General features: G+C 38.5%; 1 protein-coding gene across 1 annotated transcript in view; it reads left to right on the top strand.

Moving 5' to 3' along the window:
* Nucleotides 1–16,085, top strand: part of LOC136886744 (fatty acid synthase) — a 198,915-nt gene extending 182,830 nt beyond the window's left edge. Inside the window, exons 34-37 of the mRNA XM_067159548.2 lie at nt 607–804; nt 6,044–6,106; nt 10,395–10,640; nt 14,520–16,085. Of these exons, the coding sequence (XP_067015649.2) occupies nt 607–804; nt 6,044–6,106; nt 10,395–10,640; nt 14,520–14,648 (636 nt within the window). The 3' untranslated portion in view covers nt 14,649–16,085. The remainder of the gene's footprint in view (nt 1–606; nt 805–6,043; nt 6,107–10,394; nt 10,641–14,519) is intronic.
* The last annotated feature ends 449 nt before the right edge of the window (nt 16,086–16,534 follow it).

The raw sequence follows: 16,534 nt of genomic DNA on the forward strand, positions 1-16,534 counted from the left end.
TCTTGTTCTTCCTTGTCCTCTCTACACCTCCAGCTGCAGTTCCAAATTCTGTTTTGTCAGCCTTTCATTGCTTATCCATGTGGTGTCAAAAAGCCATCTCAACCTGTTCCTCTATACCTATATATTATCATTCAAATTCTCCACTTGAATTGCCTTCCTTATGTCCTCATGTTTAATTCCATGCCTCCTTGTCTTATGAAACTTCATTTCAGCTGCCAGAATACAGCTTTTGTCCCTTTTTGTTGTAGGCTAAGCTTCTGCCCTATAAATTGTTACAAGAATGAAATACATCTTGAGTATTTCCTTAGCCTTCATTGCTATATCTTTATTCCAGCGCAGCTTTCTCACACTGTCATAGAAAGCACTTCCCATTTGTAAATGTAGAAATAATATTTTCCATTGTAATAAGAAAGTTCATTTTATCACCCTGCATCATTAAGTACCTTATACTTCAAACAGAACCCATAATTTTTTTAATTTTTATTTTATTTATTTTTGCTTTAGGCAGAGGTAGGAGTCTTAAGTTATGTGAGTTGGTGGGCTGCTGAATTACAGACCTTGAAACTTTGAAGTTTTTTTAATTTTCTTGTATCATTTTGTTTTCAGTTTGTAAGAACGAAACTGGACTCTGGATTACCCCTCCAACTTGTTGGATTTTCATTTGGAGGTTTGCTAGCCATAGAAATGTTGGCTACTCTGGAGGAAGAAGGCTACCTTGGCAAACTGGTACTCATCGACTCGTCCCCAGATGTGATAAAGGACGGAGCTCAGGGTCTTCTCAGAGATGGAGAAGATGCATTCCAAGTGAGTATAATTTTAATTTTTGATATATATATATATATTAGTTATCATCATCATCATCTCCAACAGCATCATATAGCACAACTGCCTGCCACTCTGTTTGGAATATTGAATCCTGTCATTCCATCAGCTCTCCCTCATCATTCTCTTGCATTTTTTTTCCTGTCTTTTGAACACAGCCTTCACTCCCTTCAGTCATTTGTCCCTTAGTCTTTCCTCAGCCTCTTGCTGTCCACTTTCATCTCGTACATTCTTCTGGGTATCCTTGAGATCAGTAATGTAACATGTCCATACCATCTCACCTGACATTTCTATATTCCCTCTTGTAAAGGTTACTCTTTATTATTTCCCTCGCCTTCTGTCTCTTCTTGTTCCTCCTATTCTACTCCTCTAGAAGTAATTTGCACTCTCGCTAATATCTTTTCATTATCCAAGTAAAGTTAACTTAATATTGGAACATACTGTCACATTTTATGATGTATAATATGTGCATCCTTGCTCCAGATCAGGCTTCTAACACTTTAAAGCCCCCTGTGGTTGGAGGCAGTAGAATAACACCCATGGTATCCCCTGCCTGTCGCAAGAGGTGACTAAAAGGGGCCCTAAGAACTCTTGACTCGGGAGCGTGGCTTGGCAACCATGAGACCCTTAGCTGAGTCTTGGCATTGCTTTCACTTACTTATACCAGGCTCCTGACTTTCATTTATCCTATCCGACCTGTCTTGGCTAATTCTTTTCCCACCCCGACGGTATTACTTGTGGAGGCCTTGGGAGTCATTCATTTTCATGCCCATCATGGCCCTTGTCTTTCTTTGGCTAATATCATTTTTGAAAGTGCCTGACTCCTTCCTTTTTCCCCCCTCTGATTAGTGTTAATAGAGAGTGGTTGCCTAGTTGTACTTTCTCTCAAAACAATAATCACCACCACCACCACCTCTAATACTTTGAAGAAAGGTATGTGACTGTCTTTTCTGCTCATAGATCTCTTTGCTGTTCCTCCTCCTCCTCCTCCTTCTTCTTCTTCTACTGCTTTTCACACATCTGTGGAATTGCAGGTGCGAACTGTGTCGCACATGTGGATTTGGCCTTTTTTTACGGTCGGATGCCCTTCATGATGCCAACCCTATATGGAGTGATGTGATCACTATTGGATGTTTCTGTTGTGGTTGGTAGTGTAATGTATTGTCAGAATATGAAGAAACCGAGGTCGATAGCTGCACTCGCTTAAGTGTGGCCAGTATCCAGTGTTCAGGAGATAGTGGGTTCGAACCCCACTGTCAGCAGCCCTGAAGATGGTTTTCCATGGTTTCCCATTTTCACACCAGGCAAATGCTGGGGCTGAACCTTAATTAAGGCCACGGCCGCTTCCTTCCCACCCCTAGGCCTTTCATGTCCTATCGTCGCCATAAGACCTGTCTATGTCGATGCGACGTAAAGCAACTTGCAAAAAAGAATATGAAGAGGAAAGTGTTGGGACAAACACCCAGTCCCCGGGCAGAAGAATTAATCAGAGGCAATTAACCCTTGAACCAATAGTTGAAATAGCTCTAACCGGTGTGTGTGCATCACACATTTGCAATACCTGATGTGTGTCACTCTGACAGATGTATTATTCACATAATATACACATATAATACACCGAAACATTCATTGAAAAGTGGTTTGCATTTACCCTCAATGTAATATTTTAAAAAATTTCTTCCCCTTCAAATATCCTTTCAAAAAAATCAAAAATTTTTTTACTTACAACATCGAATATAAATGACTAATCAGTTTTCTGAAACTTTTTAAAATATACATTTTGTAGAGAAATTAATTCTGATGATAGGCATGCAAATTTTTAATGAACAGTGTTAATACTTTAGGAATTATTCAATGAAAAGTACAGTAGTTGATAGAGCTCCAACCGGTGGGTGTTCACAACCTACCTCAGGTGGCACAACACTTATTCATTCTGCTACAGTAGGCCTTGAATTTACAGATGCATTTTATTCTTCTTCTTCTTTTATGACCACATAGGATCACTTTAGTCAGTCCGTCGTTCAGGTCTCTTTGAAGGGATTGTTCGGGCTTTGCGGTCCTCCCAGTACTTCTTCAGACGCTCCGATCTTCGTGCCCTTTCCTCAGTTGAAAATGTGCGTGTTGTTGGTTTGTTTTGTGTAAGGGTAAAGCGGAGGTTTGTATTCTTGAGTTTTGTATTCAATTTTATCTTATTTGTGGTGTCTTCTGTTGTAAGGCCTATTTCCTTCAGATCCTCTCTTACTTCTCTGATCCATTTACATCCTGTTGTGGTATTTTTTGAGACGAGATTGTGTTGTACTAGTTGTTTCAGAAGTCTCGAGTCCTGCATCCTTATGATATGTCCAAAGAATCCCAGTCTCCTCTTATGCATAGTATCTGTAATGGGTTCTAGCTCTGTGTACACGACTTTGTTAGGTATTAACCGCCACTGTCCATCTTTCTGGTATTTTTTGTTGATGCAGGTTCTTCCAATCCTCCTTTCAATTTTCTGAAGTCTGTCAGTCTTTGATTGTTTATTCAGGTAAAAGAGTGTTTCTGCTGCATATGTAGCTTCCGGTTTTATAACTGTGTTGTAGTGTTTTATTTTTGTATTTATTGAAAGACATTTCTTTTTGTAGATATTCCATGTTAATTTTTGTGCTTTAGCTAATCTATTTGTTCTTACTTGGATTGAGATTTTTTCATTTAAGTTATGTGTTATTACTTCTCCAAGATATTTAAACTGAGTTATTATTTTGATTTTATTACCATTTATGGTGACTTCTTTTAGCTGTGTTGGTTTTGGGGGCATAATTTCTGTTTTTTCAAATGATATTTTGAGGCCAATTTTATTTGCAATGTTTTGAAGTTCTGATATCTGGGTTTTTGCTTCTTTTATGTCCACTGCTAGTAATGCTAAATCGTCAGCATTTTATTCTATTACAATATCTTCATCATTTAAATTCGAAAATGTAGCCTTCGTGTGTGCTTAACACACAGTAAACAATGAAAGCAAGTTACAACAAAATCAACACGTGTTTCAAAGCTGTACAAATTGCGACCTTCATATGTATCAAGGATATCACACACTAATGTATGTATTTAATACTGAAACATTCCACATCCAAGGAGAAAACGTGCCTGATGAATGCTGCCATCTAACGGAAATATTCACGATTTCTTCTAGCTGTAATTGTAATATGTCATCAGCGGCGGTTGAGATAGGCGCACACCTGCGGATCTATCGTCAGCCTCCGGTTCGAGGGTTAAAATCTTTGACTCAGCCGGGAATTGAACCCCCGGGACCCTCTGAACCGGACCATTCAGCCAATGAATCAGACTGTTTGCTATTCCTACCGCCTTTCTCTATTATACTTCCTAAGTATTTGAACTTTTTACATTTCTTCAGTCCTTTTCCAGGCAGTATGTCTACTGTTCTTAAGTTATTGTCTACAGAAACTACTGTATTTTCCAGTGTGTAAGATGCACTATTTTACCCTTAAAAATGCAGTGTGTCTTGTATAATGAAGGTACAGATTTGTTGTGCTTTTTTCTCTTTTTTTTTTTTTCTCCCAGAAGCCTTACATGCTGTCTTAACTTCCAAAATTATTGTCACGCACACTCCTTTTGATATTCCAAAAACTTTGTTGAGCCTGATGATGTAACAGTGTGCGTAACATTCTCATGACTTCTCATGTAATATGGGTAGTCAGTAGGGGGAGTTGTATGTAAGTGATCTCACCTGAATAATCAGTTTCTGAATTGAGTTTACAAGTGTATGTATACTGTAGTTTATTGTTACGATAATAAAACGTAGAAAATAGTAACAGGCAATGTTCATACAGCACAAGCTATAAACTGCAGGTTGCAAAATATGCACAGGAACACGAGAATAGGAATTCTGAAAGATGCTATGGACCACCACCAACAGCCAAAGTGATTAGAACATGGCATGGTCAGAATCATATTCGTATTTTGAACAAACTGTATAAAGGGAAGCAGTCAAAATGTGGAAAACGTGCCAAGTGACTGGAAATAGAAAGCAAAGTGTTGAAATGGGCTCAAGGAAATCAGCAAAATGGCACTGCAATTATGGCAATGATTTGCACACACTCAGTTAAAATGATCTCTCAACATAAAGTTGATGAATTCATGGTGTTATTTTTTTTAAGCATAGTGGACTCGTTATGTGTACCAAAACTATAATTTGTCAGAAATTGCCAAAAGGATATATTACAATAAAATAATTTCCCCTCACAGATTTGTGATTCAACAAAGATAATGTAATTTTGAAATGGGATCGGTAGTGAATATGGACAAAATTCTGCTCACATTTAATGTACCCTCAAATAGGATTGTTGTTGAGAAAGGTGAAAAAAGTGTCACAGTGAAAACAAGTGAACATTAAGAAAACACACTACACTGTAGTACGTACCTGTTGTGCTGATGGTACTAACCTGCCACTGATGATAATCTTAAAGTGAGAAACTCAGCTTAAGAAAAAGATATCAGCAGGTGTAGTTGTGCACGTGCATGAAAAGGTTGCATTGATGAAAATGGCATCAAAGTATGGATTGATAAATTGTGAGGAATGAGAAAAGGCATGCTACTAAAGAAGAAAGCTCTTTTTTTTTTTTTTTTTTTTTTTTTTTTTTTTTTTTTTTTTTTTTTTTTACTTGATCACTGTCAATCATACTTAATGGAATCACCACTGTTTCCAGAGATTCAGCAATCAGTGCCATGTCGTCTATAAAGGCCAGACAGTCTACTGTCTACCCTTCGCTCTCTGTTTCCTACTTGCACATCTGCCTTTGCTGGGAGACCTAGTGTTTACGGTATGCTGGTATGGGCTAGGAATAATTTGTTCCTTTCAACGACCTGCTTCAGTCTCATCCTTGACTTTGACAATGAGAAAGTGACTGAGATCTGTTACGAATGGTGTGAAATTGTTGTTCAAAGGGTCACTTGGTGTGTGCATTTCAGACTGATGTGTAATAGCGACTTCTAGCTGAGTGAGGAAAGCAATGGGAAACTGCCTAATTCCTTTCCCTAGTATGCCTCTTCAGTGATGCCTAGGCCATCTATGACAGCTGATGTTGGAGCTGATGAGGATCCAACCAGCTTTTAGGCTGAGTTTTCAACATACAAACTTATGTTTTCATTTCTTTTAAATTTTAACAACCCTGTTTTAAAATAGCATGTATTTGGTGATATTGATAAATTGTTAATATGTCTGTTTCAGATATCCTACATCATATACTTCCTTGTGATTTGGAAAATTATCCAGCCCAATGAAGCAGTCAAAGTGAGTATGAACACTTATACACGTCCAGTGTGCCAATATATCAGTACTATGTAGAGCTTTGTAACTCCATTCAAAATCCCACAAATAATGTAAACCTCAGTTAACTCCCTCCTGCCCTTCTGGCCATAGCCATGCAAGACCATTAGCGTTTTAATCTGTGCAGAGGAGTGTCCCATCACAAGCCAATAGATGAGATGATTGGCCATTGTTTCCAATAGTGACTGCAGGTCATTTCTGTTAAGCCAGCATTGAAGCTTTGCTTCTCACTGCAAATGACATGACAACACTGAGGTGGATGCAGGTGTAAACCAGGTTGAAGTAGCCAGAACTGCCAGCTGTCACATCCTGAGTGTTCCACTGTATTGAGTTATGGCTGTTATGCTTCGCTATGTTAACAACAGCATGTTCAGTCTTCTCTCTTATCTTTGGCCTGTTCTCTCTGCCACATCAGCTGACAGAACTGGTGCTCATCTTGTTTGGCCTCCGGGGTCTTCAACTTGTCGTACTGTATCTGGCATGTTTTAGTGGGCTTTCTTTTTTAAATCACAGAGAGATAAATAATGTTACTAACAAGGGAATTGCCGACTTTTCTGCTTCTGATTGTTATGAAACATGGTAATATAGTTTCCATTCAGGAAAAAGTAACATCCATAAAGTATAAGCAATGAATTTCTTGGTTAGGCCCGTATTGATGGATATGACTTACTTTTTACAAATTTTAGTTCATTCTTCTACCTAATCAATACATAGTTTCACTTTCAAATAGTACTAGTTTCGATCGCACACAGTGGCTATCCTGAGCTATTCATCATAAAAATTGGAATTAGAAGGATATAGTGTCATAAACAAAAGGGGTTGAAAACCTCCTAAGTTAAAACTACAAAAATATAAATGCAGAAAGTACACTATGTACACATTTAAAAGTCCAAGAGATAGAATGAGAAATTAAGAGGTATTAAGAAGAGTGGGAGAAGAAAGAGAGATGCTATAAAAGTGTTTAATGTTTGGGCTTTTAAATGTGTACGTTAGTGTATTTTCTGTGTTTATATTTTTGTACCAAGCTCGATAGCTACAGTCGCTTAAGTGCGGCCAGTATACAGTATTCAGGAGATAGTGCGTTTGAACGGCAGTCCTGAAGATGGTTTTCCGTGGTTTCTCATTTTCACACCAAGCGAAAGGCCACAGCCACTTCCTTCCCACTCTTAGCCCTTTCCTATCCCATTGTTGCCATAAGACTTACCTGTGTCGGTGTGACGTAAAGCTAAGTGTAAGTGTATATTTTTGTAGTTCTGCCATTTGGCAGGTCTTCTTATGATCTGTCCCTCCTTGTTTCCTGATCTTCAGCAGATCCTTTCATGAAATGATATTGTCTTGTCACTTTAATGTTGTCTACCAGCTGGAACCTTTTCCTTCTTCTCACTCTCTGTCCATGTATCGTCCCCTCCATTGCTCATGTTGTCAGGCAGTTTCTTGTCATACAAGACCCAAGTCAGTTCATCTATTGCCTTTGGATCTTTTGTAGCATCTCTCATTCTTCTCCCACTCTTCTCAGTACCTCTTCATTTCTCATTCCATCTTTTCAACTCTCCCCATCCATCTTTCTCCAAATCCACACTTCGAAAGGTTCTATCCTTCTGTCAACCTCTCTCCTAAGTGCTTATGTTTCTGCTCCTTACATTAACACACTCCAAATATAGCACTTTTCCAGTCTCTTTTTTAGATCTTTATTCAGTGGACCACATCAGTCTTTGATTCCTGCAGAATGCTTCCTTTGGTCTAATAATTCTATTTTTTATCTCCTGTGAAATGGAAATTGAGTGTGATGGGCGCATTTCATGGTAATGTATCTCTAGAAAGCAAGTTGGCTGTGCAGTTTGAGTTACATAGCCTTGAGCTTGGTGACAGGCGGACGCGTTGCCCCCTACACCGCGGGGCCGGACTAGCTAAATGGTTAAAAGTAATAAACTTCATTGTTAGGTTCCGTATTGAGTTGAGAATATCCTTAAAGTAAATACAAAATTTTAATATTCCACCTTCTCAATACTAAAAAATCATTTGATGTTTTTACAAAAACATTACAATGATATTAAAAGGTACTAGTTTCGGTCCACTGTGGACCATCATCAGCCTAGCCAAATTACAAAGCTAAATGGTTAGCGAGCTGGCCGTTGGTCCATGGGGTCATCATAGTTATCTTCACCAGCAGCTGCAATACATGTAAAATGATGTCTAGAACATCTGAATATCAAACATGAAAAGCAATAGGAATAAAAACAGCTGCTTGCCGGCCATGGTGAAGCACCTGTTGATATCTGGATCAGCTGATGACAGACAAGAAAGTGCATTTTTTCATGAGGAAAATTCTGTCATGAAGATTTCGGGTACTATTTTCATCACATCAAATACTATCTTGGAGTCAACTGGAAAGTATCTTATAACTGCTGGAAGAAATAAACTTCTATCAATTAGAAGTACTGTGTTGTTTTTCATGGCAATACTTTTACTTGAGGCTTGCTGTATGTTTTGGGGAATGGTTTCATTAGTAGTTCACAATTTGTCTGCCCTGACCAAGAATCCAAAATAAAAAAGGACAGGCTCATAACTCCAGCTTCAAAACATTTTTCAGCCATGAAATTACATGGTTACATGTTATTTTACCACTACCGCTACATTCTGCTGTCATGTTTAGTGGTTTATGTACTCTTATTTGTTCGACCATATGTGTTCCAAATATGCCATTCATTTCTTGGAATTGTGAAGTACAGATTTTACCAAGTATACTTGGTAATGAGAGAAGAACCTGTAGAGTGTATGAATGGGTGGTAGAAACAATAGATTGTACAACTGGCTCACAAGTTCTCTCACCTGTACTTGTCAGAGTCCTGTTTCCATTAACTTTTTACTCAAAATGTGTTTACCAGATGAGTTGGCCGTGCGGTTAGGGGCGTGCAGCTGTGAGCTTGCATCTGGGAGATAGTGGGTTCGAACCCCACTGTCGGCAGCCCTGAAGATAGTTTTCCATGGTTTCCCATTTTCACACCAGGCAAATTCTGGAGCTGTACCTTAATTAAGGCCACGGCTACTTCCCTCCCACTCCTAGGACTTTCCTATCCCCTCGTCACCATAAGATCTATCATGTGTCGGTGCGACGTAAAGCAAATTGGAAAAAAAAAGTGTTTATATCTATATTGTGAACATTTGTCCTGTATCATAATTTAGTGTATCATGTCCTGCCTCTGTTAATAAATTTAATCATTTTTATGCACACATCCTGACATCACAAAAAGAATGCATACCCAGCACAAACAATTCAACTTTTAACTAGGTGGTGCAAGGAGCTCCTCATTTACACAATGACACATTTCTTATTTTCTCTAATAATTTGTAACTGGCTGACAGATGGTGACACCAACCTTCAGCACCAAAGAGAAATAATCCGTGAACATTTCCATGGTAACTCCAACCCCAGGGACATGTAAAAACTTAAATATTACAAATATATCAATGAGCTGTACTCAGAGATGGGAATCATGAGCATTTTGGCACACCCAAATCCAACTTGGGCGTGGAACTCAGTGTGTTAACTAAAGTAATTGAGAATCAAGATTAGAGAATAAATTATTCAAAATACATTGTCTAAGTTTAGACCAGTCAGTTACGACAGTGAGATAGAAACACTTGCACTCATCTTGGATGGCTGCAAACACAGCGAAGCCCTTAGAAAATATTGCTATGACTGTTTTCGAACCTTGATTGCTGGTGCTTTGAGGCAACGTAAACATGAAGTGAACAAGGAAGGACATCGATGCTCATTGGCTCCTCTAATTGGACAGAAATGATAGCCATTCCTACAGGCTCAACTCCTGGGTTTATAGTATGACACTAGAAGAACTCAGGATTCTGAAACCCAACCAGTGGATTTTCATTTTTCATACCTTAAGAAGTATAGAAATAGTGGGGCATATGGTTTGAACTAGAGGCACAGTAAAAGTTCTGTAAGCTGTTCAGATTGGATAACAAAATATAATATAGTGCTTTGCTGGCTTTAAAGGGTTCTCCTGCTATTCTGAGGAACCACTTGTATAACAGTTATAAGTGATATGTGAAACAGTAGACGTTTCTATTCTAGGTTACATTTCTCTGTTACATTCTCGATTATAAGACAACTCGCCAACTACTCCAGACATGACACTACACCCTGTTAAGGGTATGTAAATTGTGATACTTTTTGGATTTTCAGGGCAAATATTGTTTTAAATTGTTCTAATCTTTAGTGTATCTATCACAGGTGGTGGAGGAGGTTAAGGCTCAAGGCTCATGGGACAACATGTTAGACTGGTTCATTAAGAAGGTCACTCCACATTTCGATGTCTCACCGACTCATTTTAAAGCAGTTACAAATGCTGTTATGAATCGTTTCAACTCCATCCTCAGATATAATTGGGAACATGAAAATCAGATCTCATCTCCCGTTATGCTGTTGAGACCAACTGTAAAGATTACAAAGACTGAAGATGACTATGGCTTATCCAAGGTAAGTTAATAAATGGAACAACATTTAGCTATAAAAAGATTTGTTATTTTACGCCTAGTCTATATTCAAAGACTGTGTATGGAAATGGGCAGACTGTCCTTGTCCTGTGTATTATCATGTTTGTCCTTGTCTCCTTTTCTATTATTCCCTCTTCCCACACAGACCTGTAATTGCATTTATCCTATTGTGTGTTCCTTTCCTTGTTCCTATCTCTCTATAAATGACTTTATTTGAAGGAGGTAAAAACCCCTCTTTTGAGGCAGCTGTACTCAGGGAGTGGTGACCCTGCTCATGCAAGTCACAGAGCACACTGACCTGGTGTATAGCATCTGGTAAGGGTCCCAGATCAGGGTTATAAGCGAAGACTTCAACAGTACCTACAGCGGAGAAGAAGGGCTTCGGTACAGTGTTGGTGGCGGAAGAGGCAGCCCAGTGCTGGGTTAATTGAATAAAAGGTATGTGTATCCAAGTTCAAAGCAGATATCAGCCATAGTGGCTGTACCTCATTGAGGTGGCTACAACATCGACTATTCTCTGTGTTAAGGGCGGCTGACGAATGGTGTAAAATGGCATTGAACAAGGTAATGGGAAACCACCACAATTCATTTTCCCCTGGATAACATCAGTATAGCTGAAAAATGAATACTTTGATCCCCAGTTCCCGGCAGGCCTTCAGTGTTACATTACGTGTGATAAAATTCATTGGTCAGTGGTCAGAAGGTGCTAAGAATCTCCGGGCCGTATTGAAGATATGCACTTGGAATGTAATAAGTATGTATGAAGGAGGAAATCTATAACACCATCAGAGAAATGGAAAGTCTTAAAATAAACATCTTGGGAATAAGTGAAATGCAATGGGCAGAAGCATGTAGTTGCAGAATCAAAGATCATTTTGTCTATTACTCAAGAAACAATGAACCAAATCATTTAAATAGAGTTGGCATCATATAGGGTCAGCAAGAAAATCATGCAGTTAAGGCCGTCATTCCATTATCGGACAGAGTTTAATTGAAAATGAAATGGCATATGGCTTTTAGTGCCGGGAGTGTCCGAGGACAAGTTCGGCTCACCAGATGCAGGTCTTTTTATTTGACTCCCGTAGGCGACCTGCGCGTCGTGATGAGGATGAAATTATAATGAAGACGACACATACACCCAGCCCCCATGCCAGCGAAGTTAACCAATTAAGGTTAAAATTCCCGACCCTGCCAGGAATCGAACCCGGGACTCCTGTGGCCAAAGGCCAACACGCTAACCATTTAGCCCTGGAGCCAGACAGAGTTTTATTGATCAAGTTTAATTCAAAACCTTTTGATATAAATATCATACAAGCATATGCTGCTACATGTGATGGGACTGATGATATTGAACATTTTTGTGGAGACACTGATGAAGCATTAAAAATGACCAAACATTCAGAAATAATCATACTAATAGAAGATTTCAGTACAAAGGTGTGTGTGAAGACGTAATTGGCAATTATGGCTTGGATGAGAGAATGATGGCTGGGACAGGTTTGTTCAATTTTGTCAACTTCTTCTCTGTAACAGAGATTTTAAGATCAATCTCTGTCTCCATTTACTTCAGTGTTATGTATTTTCTATCTTACTTTTACTTTATGGACCCTAACAGAGAACGCCACCACAAAAACTCTGATCCTTTGAGATGTGGTGCTACTGATGCCGGGGTTGACATAATACGTAACACTGAAGTTCTCCAGCACCTGACCACAGAGCTAGAGGTCATGCACAACATCAAAAAGAAGAAATTGAGTACTTTGGCCATATCATTCAAAATAATAATAATTATAATTTCGCGTGGCTATTTCTAGCCGAGGGCAGCCCTTGTCAGGCAGACCCTCCGATGAGGGTGGGCGGCATCTGCCATGTGTAGGTAACTGCGTGTTATTGTGGTGGAGGATAGTGTTATGTGTGGTGTGTGAGTTGCAGCGATGTTGGGGACAGCACAAACACCCAGCCCCCGAGCCAATGGAATTAACCAATTAAGGTTAAAATCCCCGACCCGGCCGGGAATCGAACCCGGGACCCTCTTAACCGAAGGCCAGTACGCTGACCATTCAGCCAACGAGTCGGACATCATTCAAAATGATAAATATAGACTCCTTCAGCTTATTTTACAAGGTAAAATTGAAGGAAGGAGAAGTATGGGAAGAAGGAGAATATCTTGGGTACAGAATCTATAAGAATGGTATGTGCTCAGTTTTCCAAGTTGTTGAGAACAAGAATCAGATCGCCCCGATGACAGCCGACATCCGATGGGGATGTGATACAACAAGAATAAGTGTATGAAGATTTGGTAATTGTCCTTGTCCTTTTTGTGTTTTCATATTTGTCCCCATCTCTTCTTTGTGCTGCTCCCTCTTCCCAGACTGTATATTGCATTGTGTGTGCCTGTCTTTCCACATATCATTTGCTTATTCTTTTCTGTTGATTTAATGTGTTCATTCATTATTATAAACTTGAACTCTTCATTATGAATGCTTTCAACATCATTGTCATTTTTTCATGCCTGTTACCTGCACCTGCTGAATTAGTTATTTATGTAGTAGCCACTGAAAGTAATGTTGTACCTTACGAGTGAGATGTTTCAAAACAAGTAAGGTAAACCTAGCACTTTAGTGGCTCTTGCATACAATATCTTATTTCATACTATGGTGAATTTACTTATTTTAAATGGAATATTTAATTATCAATAATTCTGACATGCTGCTACCCAAATCATCCATGTTTGACTCATGCAGTGACTTTTTATGTTCTGTTGTGAGTGTGTTGCTATGAAAGCTACAAGAGGTATGTACCATACGCGCACCTTTTAGTGATACATGGACACCCTAGTGCTGAATAGGTCGACCTCGTGTATCTTCGAGATTCGTATTGGCAACCTTTGAAACACAAACTAAGAATTGCTTATGCATCGCTGTGTGACATCTGGTGTACACTTTACGTACTAGTATTGTTGTTGTTTACACAGCAAAGCCAAACTATAGAATTCATGCAGGGAACAAGATTCGCATTGAGAAATGTTATTTAATGTTATATAAAGTGTGTATGACACAGTTGTTGGCTTAAGATAATAAAGGTTTAGAAAATTCATATCGATCGATCATATAATCGATCCAATTCAGATTTCATTTTCATTCAGTTGGCAGTATTACCGGAAGCATAAGACCTCCCTCCTTACTCCGCCCCCCCATACAAAGAAATATTGCTAAAAGGTGCGCGGACTATACATGGAGATATGAGGTAATAAAACATCATAATTAATGTTATTTGAAGCAGTGTACAGTCCACTAAGCTACCAGAGTTGTAAACATGGTCCACCGGTCTTGGATTAATGAAGGTAATGCGAACTTCATGATGTGATGATATATACACAATATTTATGTGTTGGAAATGGATTAACCGGACAATAGCTGGGTATGCTGAGATGAAATTTTTGGTGTAGATTGGAACGGAACCACAGTACTGCAACCAGGCGAGGAAACAATTTTAAAAATGAATTTTGTGTTCACTGGTTCCTAATCTCTCTGACCACTGTGTTTACACATTAGTGCAGAGTGGAGTTCAACATAATCAGAGACAATTTGTCATAAAGGGGTCCGAAAATGCTAATCTACCGTAAAGCGTAATTTTTCATACGCTTTTGAGTACGGAAAGAAATCAATTTTGTTGCAGTATGAAATAAAAGATATCTTAGAGTCCTCTGACCTGTCACTTTCATTCAGAAATGTCAACCTGAAAATCAAGAGATGTGAGGATAACATGGTCTGCGATCTCTCTTCCTTTCAGCATGGTCTTAGCAAGTCCCTTCCTATTGTTGGTAATAGTGACTGAACATGTTTTATCTTTCTCTTTACAGTACTGCAAAAATATGGAGGGTGTGCACTTCATTGAAGGTAACCACCTTTCAGTCCTAGATAACCCCAAGACAGCAGAGCTCATCAACAAGTTCATGGAGATTCCTGTGAGCAGAAGCACAAGTGTATAACCTACTGAAGCTGCCGTGTGACAGAACATCACACTGTTGATAAATTTGACCGCAATAGATGCTGTTCATTCCTGTATTGACTTATATAAACTCATAAAAAACTATTTAAATAGTATTCTGGTTAAATCTTCCTTGTTAATACACTTTCTCTTAATGAACCTTATTTATTCATCGTACATGTTTCAAGAACAAGAAACTTTCTCTCTATCAGTGATCGTTCAACATTATTTCAACCTGACAAGGCGGATTTAACAGAATGCTATTTTAAAATTTTTTTAATGAGAACATCACAATTCACAAATATTTTTCTGGGCACACACTTGACAAACAAATAACATTTAACTTTTTCCCCATTGTTCATTTTAGTAGTTAATCTGTTGTTTTTAGATTACAGTCACATTTTTACTGAAAATAACTGTAATTACCAGGTTGGATCTCCATGTAATTCTTGAATAAGGTATCCTCTTTCTGATGATGTATTTTACTTGTAAATTCTCAATACTCTTATGTGCATTTTGGAAGGTATATGTGAAGGGGAATAAAAATAGTTCTATGTTTACATAGATTTATATATATCACGAATCACAACACAAAAGTTATTTTCAATGTTACAAATTATTATTGGTGTCAAAAATGTCACAGAACTATTTGAGTAGAGTGATATTATTCACATATTTTATTTTTAATGAGTGCCTGACAGCCCTAGGGGCTGCCTGGCTGAGGCGGTAAAGGGTTGCTCTGTTCACCTCAAAGAACATGGGTTTGATTCCCCATCAGGAAGTCAAAAAATTAAAGGAACAAGATATCCACTTCTGGAGGTGCCCATGGCCCTTAGTTTCACTTACCCTACACAAAACATAAGTACCAGGTTAATGTTCCTGGGCAAATACAGCTGGGCATAGAGCTAACCACTCTACCCCACCAAGTGCCGAGGTTAAGGAGCATCCACCTGCTCTCAATATAAACCCTCTGACTGCTGTTTCTCTTATTGTGTAAATGCAACACACTTCAATTTCTAAACCAGTTTTCACCAAATTGTAGATATAGATAGCTTCATCTAATAATAGTCCGGCACAAATTTTAAAAACACAACTAACAGCTGTTGTCATGTGCAAACATGTATTGAAAAAAACTGCATTCTGACATCAGTTGTTGAGGCCTATTGTACCTGAATGAGTGGCAGTCATCTAAAGCAAAATGTTTTTGTAATGTGTGTATTGAAATGTAAAGATAAACAGTGGGGAAAGTGTTAAAGTAATCTGAAAGCTGTAAGCCAATGTCTCTTATCTTGAAACTTTTCAAATTCGAAGCATTAGTGTTTGATTTCTGAATTTACATCATTCTGTGGTCCACTTAATGTGATATTCATGTTAAGTTAATGTTATATTGACTCGTTACAATGTTAACTTTTAATTTTAATAAATATGGTTTTCCTTCTTTTCTGTTATCAATTCATTAATTCTGAGCAGTCAAGGGAATACCATGAATATTCCTTCTCCTTTTGCAATTCAAGTTACTGAGAAACCTGTCCTACAGAGTCCCAATTATTTGGCCAAAACACTACCTGGAAAGTCTCAAACTTCAATATCCTAAACCGAGTTCATCCTTCTAAGCTAATTGCTCTGGTAAGAAAGCTAGCCAGAGCAAAATATGTAATGAAACAAAACATGGAAAATAGGGATTTACAATGTAAGCAAGCATGGATAGAGTACACATGTTGCTGCATCTTCCGCCAGTGAACTGAGAAAGTGATACGACTATTACTGAAAAGTAGATGCTAGCGTGGAGTAGTGGGGATGATTGGCGAGACAAGAGAATGGAACTAGTGAATTGGCTGAGTGGTGTGATCCATGTAGGTGTTACCTTGCATTCATATGAACCCACTG

Source organism: Anabrus simplex, chromosome X (genome assembly GCF_040414725.1).
Source record: "Anabrus simplex isolate iqAnaSimp1 chromosome X, ASM4041472v1, whole genome shotgun sequence".
NCBI classification, from domain to species: Eukaryota; Metazoa; Arthropoda; class Insecta; order Orthoptera; family Tettigoniidae; genus Anabrus; species Anabrus simplex.